The sequence below is a fragment of the Dreissena polymorpha genome, chromosome 5 (genome assembly GCF_020536995.1).
Source record: "Dreissena polymorpha isolate Duluth1 chromosome 5, UMN_Dpol_1.0, whole genome shotgun sequence".
In the NCBI taxonomy this organism is placed as follows: domain Eukaryota; kingdom Metazoa; phylum Mollusca; class Bivalvia; order Myida; family Dreissenidae; genus Dreissena; species Dreissena polymorpha.
This window is the reverse complement of record NC_068359.1, coordinates 106,336,657-106,364,636: the sequence shown is the minus strand read 5'-3', so window position 1 is coordinate 106,364,636 and position 27,980 is coordinate 106,336,657. Positions and strand designations below refer to the sequence as shown.

At 39.3% G+C, this 27,980-nt stretch overlaps 1 protein-coding gene across 3 annotated transcripts in view; it reads left to right on the top strand.

The window, feature by feature from the left end:
* The window catches only part of LOC127832131 (polyamine-transporting ATPase 13A3-like), a 97,026-nt gene that overhangs the window by 12,906 nt on the left and 56,140 nt on the right, over window positions 1–27,980 (top strand). For 2 of the 3 annotated variants that reach the window (XM_052357369.1, XM_052357366.1), the window contains exons 3-15: window positions 85–252; window positions 3,123–3,181; window positions 3,970–4,057; window positions 4,238–4,273; window positions 9,794–9,879; window positions 10,283–10,357; window positions 12,680–12,749; window positions 13,641–13,775; window positions 21,274–21,340; window positions 21,791–21,922; window positions 22,284–22,451; window positions 24,075–24,220; window positions 24,725–24,925. In XM_052357369.1, the coding sequence (XP_052213329.1) occupies window positions 85–252; window positions 3,123–3,181; window positions 3,970–4,057; window positions 4,238–4,273; window positions 9,794–9,879; window positions 10,283–10,357; window positions 12,680–12,749; window positions 13,641–13,775; window positions 21,274–21,340; window positions 21,791–21,922; window positions 22,284–22,451; window positions 24,075–24,220; window positions 24,725–24,925 (1,431 nt within the window). The remainder of the gene's footprint in view (window positions 1–84; window positions 253–3,122; window positions 3,182–3,969; window positions 4,058–4,237; window positions 4,274–9,793; window positions 9,880–10,282; window positions 10,358–12,679; window positions 12,750–13,640; window positions 13,776–21,273; window positions 21,341–21,790; window positions 21,923–22,283; window positions 22,452–24,074; window positions 24,221–24,724; window positions 24,926–27,980) is intronic. The other variant, XM_052357368.1, reaches the window with a different exon arrangement.

Here is a 27,980-nt window from a genome sequence, read left to right as displayed (position 1 = left end):
GTGTAATGTAATAACCTGAATGTGGTGGTATGGTCACTGGTGTAATCTTACCTGTATGTGATGGTATGGTGTATGCTGCTACAGGAGGTAGAGGGGTACGTTGTGAGTCCTGTGTGGCGGGGGATGGTTTACGTAGGGGTGGTGCTGACGGTGGGGCTGCTACAGCTGCTGTTCCACTGGCTGCCTCACTGGCTCCTGCGCGCCACACACAGAAAGTGCAGCCTGGCTGAGGCCACTACCCTCCTGCTCAGGGTAAGCCAGATTGGAGATATTTTTGGTTATTCCTTGTTATTACATGTACGTATGAAGTAAGTCATAACATACATAGCACTTTCCTATATGAGTGACATTCTTAGAAAACTGGCCTTAATGCATGTACATAAAGTATCATTCCATATAAGTCTGTGCAGTCTGCTCAGGCTCATCAGGGATGACTCTTTCCTTGGTCGTGTTATTATTTTATGTAAAGGAAAGTTCTTCTTAGTGAAAACCGTTTTAAGCTGAAATTGTTGTCCCAGATTTGCATGTGCTGACTGCACAGACTAATGAAGGACAACACTTTATGCACATGTGCTGACTGCACAGACTAATGAAGGACAACACTTTATGCACATGTGCTGACTGCACAGACTAATGAAGGACAACACTTTATGCACATGTGCTGACTGCACAGACTAATGAAGGACAACACTTTATGCACATGTGCTGACTGCACAGACTAATGAAGGACAACGCTTTATGCACATGTGCTGACTGCACAGACTAATGAAGGACAACACTTTATGCACATGTGCTGACTGCACAGACTAATGAAGGACAACACTTTATGCACATGTGCTGACTGCACAGACTAATGAAGGACAACACTTTATGCACATGTGCTGACTGCACAGACTAATGAAGGACAACACTTTATGCACATGTGCTGACTGCACAGACTAATGAAGGGCAACACTTTATGCACATGTGCTGACTGCACAGACTAATGAAGGACAACACTTTATGCACATGTGCTGACTGCAAAGACTAATGAAGGACAACACTTTATGCACATGTGCTGACTGCACAGACTAATGAAGGACAACGCTTTATGCACATGTGCTGACTGCACAGACTAATGAAGGACAACACTTTATGCACATGTGCTGACTGCACAGACTAATGAAGGACAACACTTTATGCACATGTGCTGACTGCACAGACTAATGAAGGACAACACTTTATGCACATGTGCTGACTGCACAGACTAATGAAGGACAACACTTTATGCACATGTGCTGACTGCACAGACTAATGAAGGACAACACTTTATGCACATGTGCTGACTGCACAGACTAATGAAGGGCAACGCTTTATGCACATGTGCTGACTGCACAGACTAATGAAGGACAACACTTTATGCACATGTGCTGACTGCACAGACTAATGAAGGACAACACTTTATGCACATGTGCTGAATGCACAGACTAATAGAGGACAACACTTTATGCACATGTGCTGACTGCACAGACTAATGAAGGACAACGCTTTATGCACATGTACTGACTGCACAGACTAATGAAGGACAACACTTTATGCACATGTGCTGACTGCACAGACTAATGAAGGACAACACTTTATGCACATGTGCTGACTGCACAGACTAATGAAGGACAACACTTTATGCACATGTGCTGACTGCACAGACTAATGAAGGACAACACTTTATGCACATGTGCTGACTGCACAGACTAATGAAGTACAACACTTTATGCACATGTGCTGACTGCACAGACTAATGAAGGGCAACACTTTATGCACATGTGCTGACTGCACAGACTAATGAAGGACAACACTTTATGCACATGTGCTGACTGCACAGACTAATGAAGGACAACACTTTATGCACATGTGCTGACTGCACATACTAATGAAGGACAACTCTTTATGCACATGTGCTGACTGCACAGACTAATGAAGGACAACACTTTATGCACATGTGCTGACTGCACAGACTAATGAAGGACAACACTTTATGCACATGTGCTGACTGCACAGACTAATGAAGGACAACACTTTATGCACATGTACTGACTGCACAGACTAATGAAGGACAACACTTTATGCACATGTGCTGACTGCACAGACTAATGAAGTACAACACTTTATGCACATGTGCTGACTGCACAGACTAATGAAGGGCAACACTTTATGCACATGTGCTGACTGCACAGACTAATGAAGGACAACACTTTATGCACATGTGCTGACTGCACAGACTAATGAAGGACAACAATTTATGCACATGTGCTGACTGCACAGACTAATGAAGGGCAACACTTTATGCACATGTGCTGACTGCACAGACTAATGAAGGACAACACTTTATGCACATGTGCTGACTGCACAGACTAATGAAGGACAACACTTTATGCACATGTGCTGACTGCACAGACTAATGAAGGACAACGCTTTATGCACATGTGCTGACTGCACAGACTAATGAAGGACAACACTTTATGCACATGTGCTGACTGCACAGACTAATGAAGGACAACACTTTATGCACATGTGCTGACTGCACAGACTAATGAAGGACAACACTTTATGCACATGTGCTGACTGCACAGACTAATGAAGGACAACACTTTATGCACATGTGCTGACTGCACAGACTAATGAAGGACAACACTTTATGCACATGTGCTGACTGCACAGACTAATGAAGGACAACACTTTATGCACATGCATTAAGCTCTGTTCTTTTCTAGAAGGAGGCTCATATTCACTTCAGTGATTGCGAGTCTATAAATACGATAAGAAGGTTAATCAAATTTATATCATACCACTGGCACCATCAACAGAGTTATGCGTCAAATAGTGACCTGTCAGTCCATCCCACTGCTTATGCTAATTACGACGGGCAATTTCCTATTTTTGATGGGTTTAAATGATACTTAATGTTCTGATAAAGGGTTTTGAGAGGAAGTGCAATCACAATATCAGTACCATAATATTTATGCAATGGCAATCAAGAAATTGCCATTTTGTTAATGTTCTTAACTCTATTTTTTAAAATATTTATTTTTTTAAGTTATGTTAGTCAAAATGTAAGAGTACACAGGACCTTGTGTTGTTTACAGGACCAGTATGAGCAGTGGTTTGTAGTTAAGATACACACCATCACCAAAGATGGAACAAGGTAATTCTGTTTGCATGTTCTATAATAAGGTGTGTAAAATACATTTGTCTGCTTCAATTGGCAGATCAACATTATTTTTTCTCATGCAAATATAGTCTCTGAAATACTTGCCTGATATAGGATGTCCTCATTTTCAGATCAGTCAGTACTTTCACTTTGTAACATGTGATGTTCGGAACCCTGTAAATAGATCTATATCACTGCTTGAAACTATATAAGCCTTGCTCTATGAAAACAGGGCTTAAGGCATGCGTGTCAAGTGTTGTCCCAAGTTAGCTTTTTGTCTGGACAGGCTAATCAGGGACAACACTTTCCACCATTTTCGTTAAGAAGAGACCTCAATTAAACGAAAAAAATCCATAAAGGCGGAAATGCAGACTGCACCGGCTCATCTGACAAGCTATAGACTGTAAGAGTGTAGCCAGCTATAGACTGCACAGGTGTATAAGGAAAGCAGACTGCACCGGCTCATCTGGGAAGACACTTTATGCACATTGTACATTCAATTTACATTTATTTATGGATTGATAATTGTAATTTAAAAGTGGCCTTTTCACGTTTTGGTAAATTGACAAAATTAAACAAAAAATGTTTCAGATTTGAAAATTTTCGTTGTAGTTATGATATTTGTTAGGAAACAGTATTACTGAACATTTACAATGCTCTAAAATATATGTTAAATAAAATGTTAGTTACAAATAAGATTCTATATCTACAAACAGTTGAGTAGGGATGGTTCCAATGGACTCCCTTTGATCCCAGCTCATGTGTTGATTGTATTGTCTCAGAGTGGCTGTGTTGACACCGTCGGCTTCATTCAATCTGTCGGGGAGGACCAAACGCAAGCAGGCACAACTGCTTCTCAACACTGGACAGGTAATCTGAACAACACCATTGGAGCACAACAAGGTTTTGGCAAGATGTTTGTTCAATAATTTCTTTTGTAATTCTACATTGAGTCTACACTTAGTATTATTTAAAATGACAATAATGCTTTTATGTAAATCTTGACAGTATGAGAGTGAGAGTCACACTGGACAGTTTTCATGTGTTTAGGTTCACCGTTCAGAGAGCTCATTGCGTCAGACCTCAGTACGTGGACTCTGGTTGTATTTATACTTATTTATACCAAATGTGATACTCCCTCATTCCTCCCAGTAGTTAGTAAGCAAGACGCTAGTCCTTAACTGCACCTGCAACTTGCCATTGAAGACTTCCTAGCCCTTATGTAAATACTGTGGACCTTCTATATACAGCATACATATCTATGTATTGTTTATTCACATTATTTGCCTTGTGACCTGTTTTTAGTACAAATTTGTGTGTTGTCAACATTTACCTGGTTAAAACACTTGAGGCTACATTTATTTTTCAATCCTAATGGAAAATTGGGCAAAAGATTTGTGCCAATGATAAATCTGCCAAATTTGAAACAGGGTCATGTACATGTAAGGTAAAAAACTAGGTCACTAGGTCCAATAAAGGAATGAAAGAGTAAACACATTAGTCTTATTTTTAGTATTTTTTTGATGAAACTTGGTCAGAATATTAAATTTTGTTTTCATGATGCCTCAACCATTTTAGAAAATGGTTGGGATTTTTTTATTAGCATCAGATTTTATCATTGAAGTGAAACCTTTTTGAACACTCCTAGAAGTCCCGTATTTGGTTTAATCATCAAGAAACTAGCTCAGAACATTTGTTCTCACGATATCTCGGCCCTTTGCTAAAATGGTTATGGTCCGTTAAAACAATCATTTGCGCCTGAAGGCTGGGTTATTTTCCATATTTGGCTGTAGTGAAACATTTTTAAAATTCTAGAAGTCACATTTGTTTGCAAACTCATCTCAAATCTTAATCAGAACATTAGTTTGAATGATATCTTGGCTGAGTTGGAAATAATGGTTTTGATCCGCTGACAAATAAGGCCACGAGGGTGTGGATCACTTTTCCTTATATAGCTGTGGTGATGCCTTTTTAATCTCTAGAAGTCACTTTTTTAATTCAATCATTATGACACTTGGTGAGATTATTTGTTCAATGATATCTTGGCTAAATCCAATAAGGTTCAAGAACATAGAACAGGGCTCAACATTAACCGAAAAACCAACTTGCCCTACCGGGCAAGTACTTAGAAAATCTACTTGCCCTGAACCTAGAGCCGCTTGTCCAAACATGAAATATCACATTAACTGTAAACCTCATATTTTTTATAAAGATCAAAGTGATACACCATAAAACCTTTTTTGTTTTTGAACATTTAACAAAATGATTACTGCAATTAAAGTCTAATGAAAGTCTAAATTACGTGCTCTTTGCAGTCCTTCCCAAAATTATAATTTATTGCCGGCAATGAGGTCCTATAATTATGCAGCCATTTCCGGCCCAGACTGATTATTTCAGGCCCAAAAAGTAAAAAATGACGACGAAAGACGAAGATAACATTTTTAACATTGTAATTTGCATTGACGACGCAGCAAAAATCTTCGGATACGGTATGTGCACGTACGTCATTCAAGAAATGCAACCAATAAAAAAATGTTTTTCATGATTAGAGTATTCATAAATAACTCTGTAAATTCCTTACTTTTGCCTTGTAACTTTTCTGGAAAAAACTTATGGCATTCCAAATTGCGCCACAATTTTATTACCGGACATGAGGTCCGGCAATATTAGAATCATTTCCGGATTTTCCAAATTATTATCGGAAAAATCCGAGGACCGACGGTATTTCGGAATGACTGCCCTTTTTTTTTTTAGCTCACCTGAGCGATAGCTCGGGGTGAGCTATTGTGATCACTCACCGTCCGGCGTCCGTCCGTCTGTCTGTCTGTCTGTAAACAATTTGTAAACATCTTCTTCTACTAAACCATTGAGCCAATTTCAACTAAATTTCATGTGGAGCATCCCTAGGTCATGGGACAAAAGAATTGTTAAAAAAATTTGATCACATAACCAAGATGGCCGCCATGACCATATATGGTAAAAACCTTAAAAAATCTTCTTGTCAGAAACCGCTCATCAGATTTTCAAAAAATTTCACAGGGATGGCCTTTGAAGGCTCCCCTGAAAAAGTTGTTCAAAGAAATTTGATTCGTCAAAAAACATGGCCGCAGGAGCTCGTTGAACTTTGCATGTTTATTCGTTTTTGCCTATTTTGTGAAAACTTTCAAAAATCTTCCACATTTTTCATGCAATCTGTATGAAATTTGGTCAGAATGTTTATCTTGAAGAAATCTGGGTTGGGATTGTATTTGGGTCATCTGGAGTCAAAAACTAGATCACTAGGTCAAATAATAGAAAAACCTTGTGTAGACAATAGAGGTTACATTTTACATCCAATCTTTATGAAATTTGGTCAGAATGTTTGTCTTGATGAAATCTGGGTTGGAATTGTATATGGGTCATCTGGGGTCAAAAACTAGGTCACAAGGTCAAATAATAGAAAAACCTTTAAAAGCATAATTAATTGTTTTTCACTAAGTGTATTATAATAATTTAAAAATCAGATTAAAGAGAATAAATTTTTCTTTATTATGGTTTTTATTTCATGAAAATCCATAAAGGATAAGTGTTATTAATCGTTGCTTAATTATTGAACAATGCGAAATATCGGTATTGATTTTTTTTCCTGACATGCAGTCCCAGATATTAACCGCTTTCAGCTGTAGACTGTGCTTCAATACATCGCCGTGTTATTGAGCTGAAAAATTGATACGCAGTCGGCATACACACCGGTCATCGAGACAAATTACTGATGTGAAAACAAATTGTACATCGTAGCGGCTTAAATAAACAATTACATCTGATTAAAGATTGCTGCCGATTTAAATCAATTTGAGTACTTTTTGCATATATTTAATGCCGAATGGGAAGCTGTGTTTAGACTCAAGTTGACAAAAATGGCAACGAGATACTTGCCTGTTGGATATAAGGTGAAAGATCTTGAAGGTGCATAAAATAAGTGGTGCTGGGAATGGTTACACGAGAAAGACTACGCTGTAGTCTACGGGCGTGGAGTGAACTGGTTGAGAAAAGTGGAAGCTTGTGGAAAAGCGATTTGAGAAGTTTGTAAGAAAACCCTAAATTATCAGTCTTGTGGGAAGAAGGCATTTCGTCTCCACGCAAAGGACCCTAATCACATAAAGAATATAAAAACCATCAAGACAAACCAGGTAGGGTTTTTATTTTTTTTTAAACTAACACCCCGAATTTGGTCGTATTTTCTGTTGCTAAAGTTTATTGTTTAGTTTTTTTTGCATCAAAAATCGGCAAGATAGATCTAGCAAATTTGCCAATTTTTTTTATTAATAACGTTTGATTCATTGATTGTGAGCTTTTAAAATATTTTGACCTTTGAATAAAGCATAAAACAGGAAAAGAATTTTAACAGTAATTGAAAATACGATCAAATACGCCATTTTTGCTGACTGGGACAGGTCTTTTTTAGTTAAATAAAATGTTTTATTGTCCCCAACATATGAGCCCAGCAGCAAGAAATGTTTTTTTTTACTTTTTGTAAAACAAATATGGGCAACCTACCGTAAACCAAATTCGACGATGTTCTATTTTTATCGATTAAATGGATGATTATTGTCCTGGAATCATTTCAAAGTAATACAGCCGAGTTTAAAATTATTATTTTGTGCTATTTAACATCTCATTATTTCTTTAATTATTTGCTAAATATTGCTTCATGTAACCATTACATTGTCGAATTTGGGTCACACCGGGATACAATTATTTAGCATTCAAACAAAACGATTGGGATAAAAACTAGGGGAAACCATGCTGAAATTTTCAATTTTAACTGTTGAGCAGAAGCCACCATACCCAATTTTCTTAGGTGAATGTGGAGGCTTCTGGAAGCATGATTCTGTGAATATAAATGGTGACAAACATTTGATTCTGCATTTATTAAACATGTATTATTGACTTTTTAAAGTATGTGTGAAAAATATAATAATTTGTAACGACTGTTACAGGTTTGACCGGGTTCTTCAAAAGCAACACCTGCAGTCGAGTCCATGCCAGACAGTGGGTGCATGTGAATGAATTGCCTTTTGACTAACTTTTGTGTGTTCCTTATCAAATACATGAAGATTTTCAAATATATGTGTATGTTTTTTTTTTTAAGAAAATAGAATCACCAGAACAGGTACAGGCACCCTTTTAATGCGTCGAATCCAGGAGCTTCCAGGGGCCTCCGGCCCCCTTGTCCCCTGGACCCACTGAGGGCCCTGCGGCCCCCTGGCCCGCAGCTTTAAGTTCAGGATTTTCAAAATATCCAATTTAACCCCTGCAAATGCTTTGCTAAAACTTTGGCTAAAGTTTCTAAAATTTGGCTACACAAAATTCCATTTGGCTAAAAAGTTGGCTACAGAAATTTTTGGGCCAGGGGAGCCCTGTTTGGATTGTATTTGGGTCATCTGGGGTCAGCAACTAGGCACTAGGTCAAATAATAGAAAAACCTTGTGTAGACTATAGAGGTCACAGTTTTCATCAGACCTTAATGAAATAGAGTCAGAATGTTTGTCTTGTTAAAATCTGGGTTGGGATTGAATTTGGGTCATCTAGGGTCAAAAACTAGGTCAGATTAAAAAAACACTTTTGTAGACAGTGGAGGTCACAGTCATTAAATCTTTATGAAATTTGACCAGAATATTAATCTTGATGAAATCTGGGTTGGGATTGTATTAGGGTCATCTGGGGTCAAAAACTAGGTCACCAGGTCAAATCATAGAAAAACTTTGTGAAGACAATAGAGATCATAGTTTTCATATGATCTTAATGAAATATGGTCAGAATGTTTATCTTGATAATATCTGATTTTGGATCGTATATGGGTCATCTGGGGTCAAAAAATTAAGTCACTGGGCCAATTCTAGTAAAACCTTGTGTAGATGAAAGAGGTCACAGTTTTCATCACGTCTTAATGAAATTTTGTCAGAATGTATTAATTAATGAAATTTGGCTTGGGATTGTATATGGGTCTAATAAAATTTAAGTTTATGAAGCAAGGTTAGTCAGGTGAGCGATTCAGGGCCATCATGGCCCTCTTGTTTGCACTTGCCCGGTAGACAACTAGATTATAAAATAACTTGCCCGGACCCAACTTTTACTTGCCAGGGGCAATAGGACAACCGTTAATGTTGAGCCCTGTAGAAAAACATGGCCACCTAGGGTTAGGGCCATTTGTTTTATATGGCTATATTGAAACATTGTTAACACCCTAGGAATCACATTTTTGTTCCAAAAATCACCTCTGTTCCTAAGAGTCAAAGTTACTTAACCTAGGGTCTTTAGCCCTCTTGTTTTTCCAATGGATACTATTGAGATCTTTAGAACAGAAGTCATCCTTCAAATTCAAACTTCAAACCTTCACTTTGGTAAAAAATTGTAAGCAGTATCTTCACTGTTAAAAGACTTTAAGTTAAAATTATTGATGTGATGCACAAACACTGAACTGGCATTTATTTAGACAATTCATGTAGGACATGACGATTTAAAAAAGCTTTTAAAGAGACTTTATTTAATCAAAGTATTCTTAAGGGACAGTTTTCTGGCCCCTTAAAATAGTCCTGACAAACAACAGACACCACTATTTTGTAGAGAGATGAGAACTTGGTGCGCTACTTTGAGATCAAGCGCGTGAAGTACATATGGAATCCAGATGAAGACAAATACCAAAAATTGAGGTAAAATAGCCATTTTATGATTAGTTTAATTGCACCAAGGGCTGTATTATCTCCTGAAGGCTCAGAAATATATTAACTATCTGTGGCTCTTGTATCAATTGGAATAACTAAGTATAACTTAGCTGGTTAAAGATACTAATACCCTTGCGCCTGTAAGTTCAGTTGTATATTTTGGAAGGTTAAAGTAGTACCAGTTACTCCTGTGTAGCCATTGGTATAATTATAGCTTGATTGTTTCATATGAAAAGTATGGGTTGCTCCTGTTTGTCCAGTGGTACAAGTATAACATGGTTGGTAATAGGGACTAGTATCGCTGATTTCATAGAACAAGTATCGGTTGCTTCTGTATGTCATTTCATAGTGGTGCTGTAGCCATGTTTGATTACTGTACTGTCCATTGCAGTGGTTTGGAGGCTGACAGCACATGTTCATACTTCCATGAATCTAGAGGACTCACCTATGACCATCAGAGAAAAAGGTTGGGGATTTATATTACAATTTATTATCTACCTGTCTTAACATCTAAACGAAATACAGGCTTAATACAATGATGCATGTTGAGAAAAGACAAATCTGTGTTATGCTTCTCACTGTTTTTCAGATAGCATAGGGGCTGGACCACTTTTTGGGGCTCAGAATGTTGTCATTATACAGCAGTTAGAAAATATATAACCGTTTGTTTTATTTTAAGTATCATCTATTTCACAACAATTAATATATTTGTAATTTTCAAAAAAGATGTGTGTGAGTGTATATGATTAAAGGAATAATAGTCTTAAGAGTATCAGTCTCATGGCTTGTGCTATTTGTTATCACATGGCTCTGTGTTGTGTCATAACACATGCTACTTGACTTGTCCATGCTCATGAAACTATTGACGAGTGTAGTATCCCATATGTATTGTTGGAGATGATTTGCATTACCTAATATTGTTGCAAAAAACACCAGGTTAACTGTGTAGAAGTTGAACTGTGTCTTGCTTGATTACTTGCCTTCTGTAGTGTGCCTTGGTCCTGATGATCAAAATTAACACAAGACTGTGGGCCCTGCCTTTGGTCACTCCAGTCTTCTTATCCCCACGCTTTTTGAAAAGCGTGGGGATATTGTGGTTATCTCTGCCGTCTGTCCGTCCGTCCTGGCCACTATCTCCTCCTACACTATAAGCACTAGAACCTTGAAACTTACACGCATGGTAGCTATGAGCATATATGTGTGACCCTGCACTATTTGGAATTTTGATCTGACCCCTGGGTCAAAAAATATGGGGGTTGGGGTGGGGCCTGGTCAGAGATTTTCACTCATTTTTTATGTTATTTTACATTAACTTCTTCATTTCTACACCGATTTACTTCAAATTGATACTGAACATCTCTCATGACAATACGGTCAATCTCAACTATGCATGGCCCCATTACCACCCCTGAGGTGCCCCGCCCACATAGACCACGCCCACCCAAAATTGCCTTTTACTATAATTTCTTCCTTTCTACACCGATTCACTTCAAATTGATACTGAACTTCTCTTATGACAATATGGTCAATCTCAACTATGCTTTGCCCCATTACCAACCCTGGGGCGCCCCGCCTACATAGGCCACACCCACCCAAAATTGCCTTTTACTATAATTTCTTAATTTCTACACCGATTCACTTCTAATTGATACTGAACTTGTCTTCTCTTATGACAATACGGTCAATCTCAACTATGCATGGCCCCATTACCAACCCTGGGGCGCTCCGCCCACATAGGCCACACCCACCCAAAATTGCCTTTTACTATAATTTCTTCATTTCTACACCGATTCACTTCTAATTGATACTGAACTTCTCTTATGACAATACGGTCAATCTCAACTATGCATGGCCCCATTACCAACCCTGGGGCGTCCCTGGGTCAAACATGCGGCATGGGGATACACGTCGGCCTCTGTCACACCATTTCTAGTTTAGATTATCATTATCCCCACGCTTTTTGGAAAAAAGTGGGGATATTGTGGTTATCTCCGTCTTCCGTCCGTCTGTCTGTCCTGGCCACTATCTCCTCCTACACTATAAGCACTAGAACCTTGAAACTTACCCACATTGTAGCTATGAGCATATGTGCGACCCTGCACTATTTGGAATTTTGATCTGACCTCTGGGTCAAAAGTTATGGGGGTTGGGGTGGGGCGGATCAGAAATTCACTAATTTTTTATGTTATATGACATTAACTTCTTCATTTCTACACCAATTTTCTCTCAATTGATACTGAATATCACTTATGACAATACGGTCAATCTCAACTATGCATGGCCCCATTACCACCCCTGAGGCGCCCCTGCCCACATAAACCACGCCCACCCAACATTTCCTTTTACTACAACTTCTTCATTTCTACAACGATTTACTTCAAATTGATACTGAACATCTCTTATGACAATACGGTCAATCTCAACTATGCATGGCCCCATTACCAACCCTGGGGCGCCCCCGCCTGCATAGACCACGCCCACCCAAAATTGCCTTTTACTATAACTTCTTCATTTCTACACCGATTTACTTCAAATTAATACTTAAGATCTCTTATGACAATACAGTCAATCTCAACTACCGGTATGCATGGCCCCATTACCAACCCTGGGGCGCCCCCTGGGTCAAACATGCGGCGTGGGGATACGCGTCGGCCTCTGCCACGCCGTTTCTAGTATTCACATATATGAATGGACCATCTTCTGGTCTTCAGTTATTGTTTGAGAACACGAGTCTGCTTGTTCAAACTGCTGATTTTGCTGACTACTGCTGCTGCTGCGTGTGTTTCAGGCGAGTGCTGTACGGCAGCAATGCTATCGACGTACATGTGTCACCCATAGTGAAACTTCTCTTCAAAGAGGTCAGGGCTTTTAAGAAATTCTCTTTAAGCACCCCAGATTTGTTGTCTTAATTGATGCACAATTGTTCATTGTATATAAAGCCTTAGAAAAATTCTTTGTTTCTGGCACCTGGACTATACCTTAATCTTCTGACCCAAGAATTAAAAAAAATAAAATAAATGTGTTTGTTTATTATTGGTGACTCACAAAACCTCAATAGTTAACATTTAAGTTAAAGGAAGAACTGCATGATTAATAAAGTGGTAATGATTTTAGCATGTTTAACCTAAACATATAAATTAAAAAATATTTACAGTGAGTCTCTAATTGTTTCAAATAACATTGGACAAAACTATTGGTTATTGAATGGTGAAGTAAAAACTAGGTAAAATTTGTTCAAAAACTTTGTCACATAGTCAAATAATTTACCACTGTTTGATAATACTCTCAGAACTCATTGAAGTTATTGAAAGCTTTAGAAATCAAAATAAAACAACTTTTTGATGAATGAAGGGCCATTAATCCCTGAAAACATTTAAGAGTGGTTTCATTTATAGAAGAGGTCAACAACCAGCGACAAAACAAACAAACTCCATAGCCTACCCTAGCTGACTTTCAGACCGTTGCTCTAAACACAGAATTGTTTTTAAGACTAAGTAATATTAGCTAAAAATAACGTAAAAAAATGTGTTTTTGATAATAAACAAATTTACATGAATTCACTTGCTTAAATAGCATGTTAAAACATCTTCACTTGCTCAAATAAATTGTGAATACATCTACACTTGCTTAAATAACACATGAAACCATCTTTTTTCCAATAAGATGTACTTATACAAAGTTTCGCATGATACTTCTATGATGTATAGATTTACTTCATGTGAAAATATTGTATGACTGCTATGTTGCAGGCTTTGACCCCATTCTACGTGTTCCAAGTGTTCAGCACCTGCGTGTGGTTCTCAGACGAGTATTACTACTATGCCTCGTGCATCATCATCATCTCAGTCCTCTCCCTCAGCACCTCCATCTACCAAACCAGAAAGGTACGCAGCCCTTCCATCAGTATCACCATCTATCAAACCAGAAAGGTACGCAGCCCTTCAATCAGTATTATACTTTACCAAACCAGAAAGGTACGCAGCCCTTCAATCAGTATCACCATCTACCAAACCAGAAAGGTATGCAGCCCTTCAATCAGTATCACACTCTACCAAACCAGAAAGGTACGCAGCCCTTCAATCAGTATCACACTCTACCAAACCAGAAAGGTACGCAGCCCTTCAATCAGTATCACCATCTACCAAACCAGAAAGGTATGCAGCTCTTCAATCAGTATCACCATCTACCAAACCAGAAAGGTATGCAGCCCTTCCATCAGTATCACCATTTACCAAACCAGAAAGGTACGCAGCCCTTCAATCAGTATCACCATCTACAAAACCATAAAGGTACGCAGCCCTTCAATCAGTATCACACTCTACCAAACCAGAAAGGTATGCAGCCCTTCAATCAGTATCATACTCTACCAAACCAGAAAGGTACGCAGCCCTTCAATCAGTATCACACTCTACCAAACCAGAAAGGTACGCAGCCCTTCAATCAGTATCACCATCTACCAAACCAGAAAGGTACGCAGCTCTTCAATCAGTATCACCATCTACCAAACCAGAAAGGTATGCAGCCCTTCCATCAGTATCACCATTTACCAAACCAGAAAGGTACGCAGCCCTTCAATCAGTATCACCATCTACAAAACCATAAAGGTACGCAGCCCTTCAATCAGTATTACACTTTACCAAACCAGAAAGGTACGCAGCCCTTCAATCAGTATCACCATCTACCAAACCAGAAAGGTATGCAGCCCTTCAATCAGTATCATCATCTACCAAACCAGAAAGGTACGCAGCCCTTCAATCAGTATCACCATCTACCAAACCAGAAAGGTACGCAGCCCTTCAATCAGTATCACACTACCAAACCAGAAAGGTATGCAGCCCTTCAATCAGTATCACCATCTACCAAACCAGAAAGGTACGCAGCCCTTCAATCAGTATCACACTCTACCAAACCAGAAAGGTATGCAGCCCTTCAATCAGTATCACCATCTACCAAACCAGAAAGGTACGCTGCCCTTCAATCAGTATCACCATCTACCAAACCAGAAAGGTACGCAGCCCTTCAATCAGTATCACCATCTACCAAACCAGAAAGGTACGCAGCCCTTCAATCAGTATCACCATCTACCAAACCAGAAAGGTACGCAGCCCTTCAATCAGTATCACACTACCAAACCAGAAAGGTACGCAGCTCTTCAATCAGTATCACAATCTACCAAACCAGAAAGGTACGCAGCCCTTCAATCAGTATTCCATTTACCAAACCAGAAAGGTACGCAGCCCTTCAATCAGTATCACAATCTATCAAACCAGAAAGGTACGCAGCCCTTCAATCAGTATCACCATCTACCAAACCAGAAAGGTACGCAGCCCTTCTATCAGAATCACACTCTACCAAACCAGAAAGGTATGCAGCTCTTCAATCAGTATCACACTCTACCAAACCAGAAAGGTATGCAGCCCTTCAATCAGTATCACCATCTACCAAACCAGAAAGGTACGCTGCCCTTCAATCAGTATCACCATCTACCAAACCAGAAAGGTACGCAGCCCTTCAATCAGTATCACCACCTACCAAACCAGAAAGGTATGCAGCCCTTCAATCAGTATCACCATCTACCAAACCAGAAAGGTACGCAGCCCTTCAATCAGTATCACACTACCAAACCAGAAAGGTACGCAGCTCTTCAATCAGTATCACAATCTACCAAACCAGAAAGGTACGCAGCCCTTCAATCAGTATTCCATTTACCAAACCAGAAAGGTACGCAGCCCTTCAATCAGTATCACAATCTATCAAACCAGAAAGGTACGCAGCCCTTCAATCAGTATCACCATCTACCAAACCAGAAAGGTACGCAGCCCTTCTATCAGAATCACACTCTACCAAACCAGAAAGGTATGAACCTCTTCAATCAGTATCACAATCTACCAAACCAGAAAGGTATGCAGCCCTTCAATCAGTATCACCATCTACCAAACCAGAAAGGTACACAGCCCTTAAATCAGTATCACACTCTACCAACCCAGAAAGGTATGCAGCCCCTCAATCAGTATCACCATCTGCCAAACCATAAAGGTACGCATCCCTTCAATCAGTATCACCATCTACCAAACCAGAAAGGTACGCAGCCCTTCAATCAGTATCACCATCTACCAAACCAGAAAGGTATGCAGCCCTTCAATCAGTATCACCATCTACCAAACCAGAAAGGTACGCAGCCCTTCAATCAGTATCACCATCTACCAAACCAGAAAGGTACGCAGCTCTTCAATCAATATCACCATCTACCAAACCAGAAAGGTACATAGCCCTTCAATCAGTATCACACTCTACCAATCCAGAAAGGTATGCAGCCCTTCAATCAGTATAACACTCTACCAAACCAGAAAGGTATGTAGCCCTTCAATCAGTATCACCATCTACCAAACCAGAAAGGTACGCAGCTCTTCAATCAGTATCACCATCTACCAAACCAGAAAGGTACGCAGCCCTTCAATCAGTATACCATTTACCAAACCAGAAACGTACGCAGCCCTTCAATCAGTATCATCATCTACCAAACCAGAAAGGTACGCAGCCCTTCAATCAGTATCACCATCTACCAAACGAGAAAGGTACACAGCCCTTCAATCAGTATCACCATCTACCAAACCAGAAAGGTACGCAGCCCTTCAATCAGTATCACACTCTACCAAACCAGAAAGGTACGCAGCTCTTCAATCAGTATCACACTCTACCAAACCAGAAAGGTACGCAGCCCTTCAATCAGTATCACACTCTACCAAACCAGAAAGGTATGCAGCCCTTCAATCAGTATCACCATCTGCCAAACCAAAAAGGTACGCAGCCCTTCAATCAGTTTCACCATCTACCAAACCAGAAAGGTACGCAGCCCTTCAACCAGTATCACCATCTACCAAACCAGAAAGGTACGCTGCCCTTCAATCAGTATCACCATCTACCAAACCAGAAAGGTATGCAGCCCTTCAATCAGTATTACACTTTACCAAACCAGAAAGGTACGCAGCCCTTCAATCAGTATCACCATCTACCAAACCAGAAAGGTACGCAGCCCTTCAATCAGTATCACCATCTACCAAACCAGAAAGGTACGAAGCCCTTCAATCAGTATCACCATCTACCAAACCAGAAAGGTACGCAGCCCTTCAATCAGTATCACCATCTACCAAACCAGAAATGTATGCAGCCCTTCAATCAGTATCACCATCTACCAAACCAGAAAGGTACGCAGCCCTTGAATCAGTATCACCATCTACCAAACCAGAAAGGTATGCAGCTCTTGAATCAGTATAACACCATCTACCAAACCAGAATGGTACACAGCCCTTCAATCAGTATCACACTCTACCAATCCAGAAAGGTATGCAGCCCTTCAATCAGTATCACCATCTACCAAACCAGAAAGGTATGCAGCTCTTCAATCAGTATCACCATCTACCAAACCAGAAAGGTATGCAGGTACGCAGCCCTTCAATCAGTATCACACTCTACCAAACCAGAAAGGTACACAGCCCTTCAATCAGTATCACCATCTACCAAACCAGAAAGGTATGCAGCCCTTCAATCAGTATCGCCATCTACCAAACCAGAAAGGTACGCAGCCCTTCAATCAGTATCACCATCTACCAAACCAGAAAGGTATGCAGCCCTTCAATCAGTATCACCATCTACCAAACCAGAAAGGTATGCAGCCCTTCAATCAGTATCACCATCTACCAAACCAGAAAGGTACGCAGCCCTTCAATCAGTATCACACTCTACCAAACCAGAAAGGTACGCAGCCCTTCAATCAGTATCACCATCTACCAAACCAGAAAGGTACGCAGCCCTTCAATCAGTATCACCATCTACCAAACCAGAAAGGTACACAGCCCTTCAATCAGTATCACCATCTACCAAACCAGAAAGGTACGCAGCCCTTCAATCAGTATCACCATTTACCAAACCAGAAAGGTACGCAGCCCTTCAATCAGTATCACCATCTACCAAACCAGAAAGGTACGCAGCCCTTCAATCAGTATCACAATCTACCAAACCAGAAAGGTACGCAGCCCTTCAATCAGTATCACCATCTACCAAACCAGAAAGGTACGCAGCCCTTCAATCAGTATCACCATCTACCAAACCAGAAAGGTACGCAGCCCTTCCATCAGTATCACCATCTACCAAACCAGAAAGGTACGCAGCCCTTCAATCAGTATCACACTCTACCAAACCAGAAAGGTACGCAGCCCTTCAATCAGTATCACCATCTACCAAACCAGAAAGGTTTGCAGCCCTTCATTCAGTATCACCATCTACCAAACCAGAAAGGTACGCAGCCCTTCAATCAGTATCACCATCTACCAAACCAGAAAGGTACGCAGCCCTTCAATCAGTATCACCATCTACCAAACCAGAAATGTATGCAGCCCTTCAATCAGTATCACCATCTACCAAACCAGAAAGGTACGCAGCCCTTGAATCAGTATCACCATCTACCAAACCAGAAAGGTATGCAGCTCTTGAATCAGTATAACACCATCTACCAAACCAGAATGGTACACAGCCCTTCAATCAGTATCACACTCTACCAATCCAGAAAGGTATGCAGCCCTTCAATCAGTATCACCATCTACCAAACCAGAAAGGTATGCAGCCCTTCAATCAGTATCACCATCTACCAAACCAGAAAGGTATGCAGGTACGCAGCCCTTCAATCAGTATCACACTCTACCAAACCAGAAAGGTACACAGCCCTTCAATCAGTATCACCATCTACCAAACCAGAAAGGTATGCAGCCCTTCAATCAGTATCGCCATCTACCAAACCAGAAAGGTACGCAGCCCTTCAATCAGTATCACCATCTACCAAACCAGAAAGGTATGCAGCCCTTCAATCAGTATCACCATCTACCAAACCAGAAAGGTATGCAGCCCTTCAATCAGTATCACCATCTACCAAACCAGAAAGGTACGCAGCCCTTCAATCAGTATCACACTCTACCAAACCAGAAAGGTACGCAGCCCTTCAATCAGTATCACCATCTACCAAACCAGAAAGGTACGCAGCCCTTCAATCAGTATCACCATCTACCAAACCAGAAAGGTACACAGCCCTTCAATCAGTATCACCATCTACCAAACCAGAAAGGTACGCAGCCCTTCAATCAGTATCACCATTTACCAAACCAGAAAGGTACGCAGCCCTTCAATCAGTATCACCATCTACCAAACCAGAAAGGTATGCAGCCCTTCAATCAGTATCACCATCTACCAAACCAGAAAGGTACGCAGCCCTTCAATCAGTATCACCATCTACCAAACCAGAAAGGTACGCAGCCCTTCAATCAGTATCACCATCTACCAAACCAGAAAGGTACGCAGCCCTTCCATCAGTATCACCATCTACCAAACCAGAAAGGTACGCAGCCCTTCAATCAGTATCACACTCTACCAAACCAGAAAGGTATGCAGCCCTTCAATCAGTATCACCATCTACCAAACCAGAAAGGTATGCAGCCCTTCAATCAGTATTACACTTTACCAAACCAGAAAGGTACGCAGCCCTTCAATCAGTATCACCATCTACCAAACCAGAAAGGTATGCAGCCCTTTAATCAGTATTACACTTTACCAAACCAGAAAGGTAAGCAGGCCTTCAATCAGTATCACACTCTACCAAACCAGAAAGGTATGCAGCCCTTCAATCAGTATTACACTTTACCAAACCAGAAAGGTATGCAGCCCTTCAATCAGTATCACACTCTACCAAACCAGAAAGGTATGCAGCCCTTCAATCAGTATCTTACCCTGTCAATAATGCTAACAGAATACTTCCACAGGTGACGGTAGCTTGTGTTAGGATAGGTCCTGACATTATTTCTATGGCCTTGCAGCCCCTTGTGTTGGGATAGGTCCTGACATTATTTCTATGGCCTTGCAGCCCCTTGTGTTGGGATAGGTCCTGACACTATTTCTATGGCCTTGCAGCCCCTTGTGTTGGGATAGGTCCTGACATTATTTCTATGGCCTTGCAGCCCCTTGTGTTGGGATAGGTCCTGACATTATTTCTATGGCCTTGCAGCCCCTTGTGTTGGGATAGGTCCTGACATTATTTCTATGGCGTTGTAGCCCCTTGTGTTGGGATAGGTCCTGATATTATTTCTATGGCCTTGCAGCCCCTTCCACTCCACAGGTGATGGTAGCTTGTGTTGGGATAGGTCCTGACATTATTTCTATGGCCTTGCAGCCCCTTCCACTCCACAGGTGATGGTAGCTTGTGTTGGGATAGGTCCTGACATTATTTCTATGGCCTTGCAGCCCCTTCCACAGGTGATGGTAACTTGTGTTGGGATAGGTCCTAACATTATTTCTATGGCCTTGCAGCCCCTTCCACTCCACAGGTGATGGTAGCTTGTGTTGGGATAGGTCCTGACATTATTTCTATGGCCTTGCAGCCCCTTGTGTTGGGATAGGTCCTGACATTATTTCTATGGCCTTGCAGCCCCTTGTGTTGGGATAGGTCCTGACATTATTTCTATGGCCTTGCAGCCCCTTCCACTCCACAGGTGATGATAGCTTGTGTTGGGATAGGTGCTGACATTATTTCTATGGCCTTGCAGCCCCTTGTGTTGGGATAGGTGCTGACATTATTTCTATGGCCTTGCAGCCCCTTGTGTTGGGATAGATCCTGACATTATTTCTATGGCCTTGCAGCCCCTTCCACTCCACAGGTGATAGTAGCTTGTGTTGGGATAGGTCCTGACATTATTTCTATCGCCTTGCAGCCCCTTGTGTTGGGATAGGTCCTGACATTATTTCTATGGCCTTGCAGCCCCTTGTGTTGGGATAGGTCCTGACATTATTTCTATGGCCTTGCAGCCCCTTGTGTTGGGATAGGTCCAGACATTATTTCTATGGCCTTGCAGCCCCTTGTGTTGGGATAGGTCCTGACATTATTTCAATGGCCTTGCAGCCCCTTGTGTTGGGATAGATCCTGACATTATTTCTATGGCCTTGCAGCCCCTTGTGTTGGGATAGGTCCTAACATTATTTCTATGGCCTTGCAGCCCCTTGTGTTGGGATAGGTCCTGACATTAATTCTATGGCCTTGCAGCCCCTTGTGTTGGGATAGGTCCTGACATTATTTCTATGGCCTTGCAGCCCCTTCCACTCATTCAAGAAGGGCAGTTGTCAGTCACTTGCGTTAGTTTGTTCATTTAGTCCTGTTAAACCAGCTTAGCAAGGACGTGTCAGGAGGTTAAATAATAACTGTGTTAGGACTGAAATATTGAACAACTGCTGACAACAGCCCAAAGTCCTACATATCAACAATCTATTCATAATGCTATCTCCTAAGTCTACCATCACTAATGATTTACCTGCTATTCTGTATGTTTGTGTTGGTGTGTATTATAGATGGAGAGGGCCTTACGTAACACCATCCAGACTTCCACCATTGTGACAGTGTGCAGAGGGGAGGACAGTAAGTCAGGCTAACATGCCAGCCTTTATGTCTAGGAGCTTTATACAAAGTGCTGAAAAAAAGAAATTTTGATTGCTAATTCTTTTGGAGATGTTTTCATACAGTTCACTAGCTTATTGTGTAATGTTTACCTGTTGGCTTATTGTAGCCATTACATTTTGTTTTACCCCTGTGATGGAAGTCTATAGAACTATAGGCTAAACATGTTGTAGATGTATACTTAATTACTGTTCTAGATTCATTTTTGGAACTGGCATAATGCTTTTGTGATCCAGAACTCCTATTCCTTTAGAGGCTCACTGTTTGTTTTCTTGGCAAAACCAAAAGATCATTCAAATAAAGGCATATTTATATAAAACACAAAGAATCTATCCGTACTATTGAAAATCTTCCTTTTGTCATGTGATATCCCACTGCATATATATAATAATATATACGTTGTGTTTGCAGTTTATGAAGACATCCCTTCTGAGGACCTGGTGCCAGGAGATGTGATAGAGATTCCCAATCATGGAGGGATCATGCAGTGTGATGCTGTACTCATCAGTGGCAATTGCATCGTCAATGAAAGCATGCTTACAGGTATGCAGGACTCCATCATGCACTGAGATAATCAGCGGATTTAACATTCATTGAAATGATAACATCATTTTACATTCATTGAGATATTTTTTTATTTTACATTCACTGAGGCCATGATTGATTGTACAGGAATCAAGATCATGTTTGATTTTTATATAAATTGAGTTTATGAGTGATTGTACATTCATTGAGATTATAAGTGATTTAACAATTTTTTGTTGCGATCATGAGTGATTTTTCATGTCTTAGAAAGCTTTGAAATGTACCTGTTCAAATTAAATTGCTTTGTTGCATCTTTTGTAAATTTGAAAGGCTTTGCGTAAAAGTATGCTTTAGATATTGCAATGGTTTGTGTCTGCAGGAGAGAGTGTGCCGGTGACCAAGACCCCTCTGCCAGACTCCAGGAAGGACCGAGATGTGAAGTTCAACATGAAGGATCATGCCCGCCACATCCTGTTCTGTGGAACCCAGGTCATACAGACACGCTACTATGGCAACCACAGGGTCAGGGCCGTCGTGCTACGTACAGGTCTGTCACAGTGTCTCAGTGAACAAGTGAACATGTAGTCGTTGTTCATTAAGGTTAATAATTTTTTTCTTCAAATAATTTTTTTTTCTTCAAATAATATTGTATTTTCATATATTGTTGAAAAAAATCCAAGTATCGTTTATTTGAATCCTGACCAAGCCACATAACGTTTTCTTCTCATTTATTCTACCATGTTTGACACCTGTTAGATTTGCTCACATAAAGCATTTGTAATATAACATATCATTTATGACAAACTACAGTGAAAACTCTCTTTACGACCACCTCGGTATTCCGACCAACTCGCTAAGTCGACCACCATTTTTCAGTCCCGATTTGTTCCTTCTATATTTCAATAGTCGTTACACTCACTAATCCGACCAACCCGCTAATCAGCTATTACGACCACTTTTATCAGTACCAATTATCGATATTGTTCTTAATTGACACCCGCCAAACGACCAGTAATTTTCACACCTTACTTGATCTGATGTTGTGGTACTATCGGGCTTGTGTACGAAGCCATTCTGACCCAATTAACCACAATTAACGACAACGGTTTTTGGCATCGATTTGCGACACAGGTGTTAGATTTTCGGCACTTGTTAAAATTTTTAACCATTGATTGACAATTAGCTATTATTATTATTGAGTCTTTGATGGGTAAATTGGTAGTTGTTTGGTACACACTTTAAAGATTTATTACGGCGAATAATTTAACAGTTAGGATATTTGAGTAACACGGTTTTGTTCGTGATGGATATAAAAACCGACTATTATACCATATCGTTATTCAAAATGGATAAGCGAAAACGGAAAGAGTTGTGTTTAAAAGAAAAGATTGATTTTATCGACGCAAGTGATGGGAAATCTCAACGACGATTTATTCGGCATTGGAAAGACTCGGGTTCAAGCTATTCTAAAAAGAAAATCTCGACTTTTATTCGACAAAATGCTAAGCAGACGACAATTGACTCATTCGTTAAGTAAACATCAAGGATCTTGATGAAAAGTACATATACATGTATTTACACTTCTTTAATGAACAACTTGAAATACTATCTTTGTACAATGTATAAATACAATGTATAAACGGATGACTGTTATATTGTATGCAAACAGATAAAAGTTCAGTGAATATTTACGTTGTTGTAATTATATGTCCATCAAATTCATGAAAACTCAGAATTAAGACCACCTCGCTATTAAGACCACTTTTGAAAAGTCCCACAAGTGGTCTTAATAGCGAGTTTTCACTGTAATTCAGAATTGTTTTGAGATTTACATAAATGTAGAAACCCATATACAGTGCAAGCCACAGAACTTGTGTGGTAAGGACAGGAAATTATTTCTACAGTCATTCTTTATTAAACTAAAGTAGAGAAGTTGTCATTTAATGTGCAATTAGTTCAGGGAAACCAGGTAACCCATGAAAATTGAGAGTAGGTAAAATGACTGCCTTAATATGACTGAAATACTGTGGAAAATGGTATACATCTTAACACATAAATATTTTTTATTTGGAAAACTTTTGACATCTTATTGATGTTTGACATACATGTTTGACGGGGTACTTAAGTTTGGCATAGTGTTGATGTTAATATCACTATTTGTGTGTTCCAGGGTTTCTTACGTCTAAAGGAGAGCTAGTGCGGGCCATTCTGTTTCCAAAGCCAGTGGATTTCAAATTCAACAGAGACACCTACCTGTTTGTTGCGGTTCTATTCTCTATTGCTGCAGTAGGGCTTATCTATACATTAGTTCTCAAGGTAAACAGATAGAAAGAGTTGATTTTTTTTATAAAAAATAAAAACAGATCCATCTAAACTGAATATTCCAATACCGATGATAAAAATACTGCATGAGGGCTATTCCAGGGCAATATGGGGGCATTGGTGACCTTTTTGTTTCAGTTGTTAGGTTAAAGTATTTCTACTGTTTACACCATTTTTAATCCCTCACTATCAATGTTAATGGTCAATGAAAGGAATTCCCTTTGTTTGTCAGTCTTTCTGTGTTGCTTTTTTGTCTTATCCATATCTACTATACTATTTGACGAATCTTTCTGAAACCTGCAGAAAGCATGATTAAGTCAAGCTGACTAAAAGTCAAGGATGTACTTTAAGGTAAAAGATTGGCCTCCATATATCATATCTCCTATACCCTTTGAAGAATTACAAAGAAACTTGTCTTTAATGTTAAGGTCATTAAGATGAGGAGCAGAAGGCATGACTCGGGCGTGCTTTAACAGTTCTCATGTGTTGTATTTGCAGATCAAGCTAGATCACCCAGTGCACGAGATTATCAAGCGTTCCCTGGATGTGATCACCATAGCGGTGCCCCCAGCGCTGCCAGCTGCCCTCACTGTGGGCATTGTGTTTGCTCAGGCTCGCATGAAGAAACGGGAAATCTACTGCATCAGCCCCCGCAGCATCAACATCTGTGGCAGCATCAATGCAGTCTGCTTTGACAAGGTAGCCACAAATCTGGTAATATTTGCATTTGAATGATCATAACAAAGAGGAAATTTGAATTTGTTTCATTTAAAATAATGTAAAAAGTATTAGGAATTCCAAGAAAGTTTTGTATAAAATTTGTATAAAAGTTTGGGTATGGTTGGACAAGAAGTTTGATTATTGATCAAACTTTGGTTTTCACTACTGATCATGACAATATAGTGATATATTTTATTGAATTACAGCTACATAGGTTTCACTGGCTCCAAGTGGTTCCACTTATTTTGGCACTTTTAATGACTTGGATTAATCTATGTGTATAATTACCAGTAAAAATACCAATAATAAGAATAAACAATATTCACACATTCCAAAAGGCTAAAAAAACATCATTATCACCATGAAAAACAATTAACTTAATTTTGGGATGAAACAGTATTAAATTAAACAGTATAATGATCATTTATAGGGGACATAAATTGTACAACAATTTTTTTCAACATATTTACTAATGTTGTCAACATTGTTGACAGTTTTCTAAGGTTGGGAAAGTGTATGACAAAATTAAAATAACATTTTACTTGCAGATTTTTAAATCCTCCTTCCAAACAAGATCTGTATTTGAGGCAATAACCTTTTTATGTCCCTACTGTATGTTAACACTCATCATGATATAGGACAGACGGCAAGGAAGTTAAGAAATCAAATCCAGACACAGGCAGATATGGGTTTTTTTATGCTTAAGTTCAGCTTTGTTTTGGAATGAAAGGAAACCACATTTTGAATTAAAGCTTAAATGTTGCAAACAAATGCATACCCAAATAATTAATTCTTGGAAGAATTACAAAAAAACAAGTGTGCTGATTTGCATTTCAATCGAGTGTGTTTGAGCTTTACCAATGGTAAAATAGATGCCCCTACAAAAGAGATCATCTTTCACACCATGGCAACCTCGGCTGCAACAAATGGCTTATAAGTGATCTGATAACAAACCATGCCTCTAGCTTTTTTGAATGCCCTGTGCTGACTTAATATGTTATAGTAATATATCAAATGAGTTTTCTTTTTTAAGGGTGTAGCTCACTCAGCCATGAAATTCGCTTTGTCAAAAAAACCACTTCCACAAATTTGTCTTATAGCTAAACCCCTTCTATATAAATATAGTTTTTACAACCTGCATTAAAGGACCATTACTAATTTCCCTCAATGCAATTTCTATTTAAAATGTCTGCAAATGAGTACCATCTCTAATTCGCCCAACAACGACCCTATGCACTATCCTTTTTTACCCAGGATTAGCTATTAAGCAACAGCGTATCAGGGCAACAGATGAGATTTCATGTCAGTTAGTTTTCACAATAAGCTTTATGTAACAATATACAGTTAATTCATGGATATGCGGTGAACAGTCAACTGTTGTTCTAAGGTATCAGGGATGACATGGGAACTGCTCAGCCAATGTCAGCCCTGATACCGATGGACAACCGTTTTTACTGTTGACCAAGCATCCATGAAATAACTGTTTTATTACCTGATCTGCACAAGTGGGCAACAGTTAAAACTATTGATGCGTCAACAGTTCGAAATATTCACCGGTAACAGTTAAAAACATTGCATCATTACTTTTTAGACGAAGAAATAATTAATTATCATTTATATAAGGCATCAGGTAATGATTAGTTTTTTCCCTAAAAACTATTTGCCAATTAGTTTTTTACCATTTGATAAAAACTTACCCATATTTCTTGATGAGAATATCTTTTTATTTTGGGAATTGATAATTCTCAGCAATTCTTAATTCAATTAATAAAGTCATTATAAATTTATATTGTCAATGATTGTTTGTAACTATTAGTAAATTGTCTATTGACAACTCATGAATGATAATGAGTTATTTTGTTTCAAAGGCGCATTTCAGAACCCCCATCAACTACAAGCCTGTAGAAAGGAATGTGTTGAATAAAACTATCTGATCAGGAGTGTGTTGAATATCAATATCTTATAAAGGGTGTGTTGAATATCAATATCTGATAAGGAGTGTGTTGAATATCAATATCTAAGGGGTGTGTGGAACATCAATATCTGATAAGGGGTGCATTAAATATCAATGTCTACTAAGGGGTGCGTTGAATATCAATATCTGCTAAGGGATGTGTTGAATATCAATGTCTGTTAAAGGGTTTGTTGAATATCAATATCAGCTAAGAAGTGTGTTGAATATCAATATCTGATACAGAATGTGTTGAATATCAATATCTGCTAAGGAGTGTGTTGAATATTAATATCATCTAAGAAGTGTGTTGAATATCAATATCTGATGAGGGTTGTGTTGGCTATCAATGTCTGCTAAGGGGTGTGTGAAATATCTATGTCTGCTAAGGAGTGTGTTGAATATCAATGACTGCTTAGGGGTGTGTTGAATATCAATATCTGATAAGATATGTGTTGAATATCAATAACTTCTAAGAGGTGTGTTGGATATCAATAACTTCTAAGGGGTGTGTTGAATATCAATGTCTTATAAGGAGTGTGCCAAATATAAATGTTTGCTAAGGGGTGTGTTGAATATCAATATCTGATACGGAATGTGTTGAATATCAATATCTGATAAGGAGTGTGTTGAATATCAATATCTGATAAGGAGTGTGTTGAATATCAATATCTAAGGGGTGTGTGGAACATCAATATCTGATAAGGGGTGCATTAAATATCAATGTCTACTAAGGGGTGCGTTGAATATCAATATCTGCTAAGGGATGTGTTGAATATCAATGTCTGCTAAAGGGTTTGATAAATATCAATATCAGCTAAGAAGTGTGTTGAATATCAATATATGATATGGAATGTGTTGAATATCAATATCTGATAAGGAGTGTGTTGAATATCAATATCTGCTAAGGAGTGTGTTGAATATCAATATCTGCTAAGGAGTGTGTTAAATATCAATATCATCTAAGAAGTGTGTCGAATATCAATATCTGATGAGGGTTGTGTTGGCTATCAATGACTGCTAAGGGGTGTGTGAAATATCTATGTTTGCTTAGGAGTGTGTTGAATATCAATGTCTGCTTAT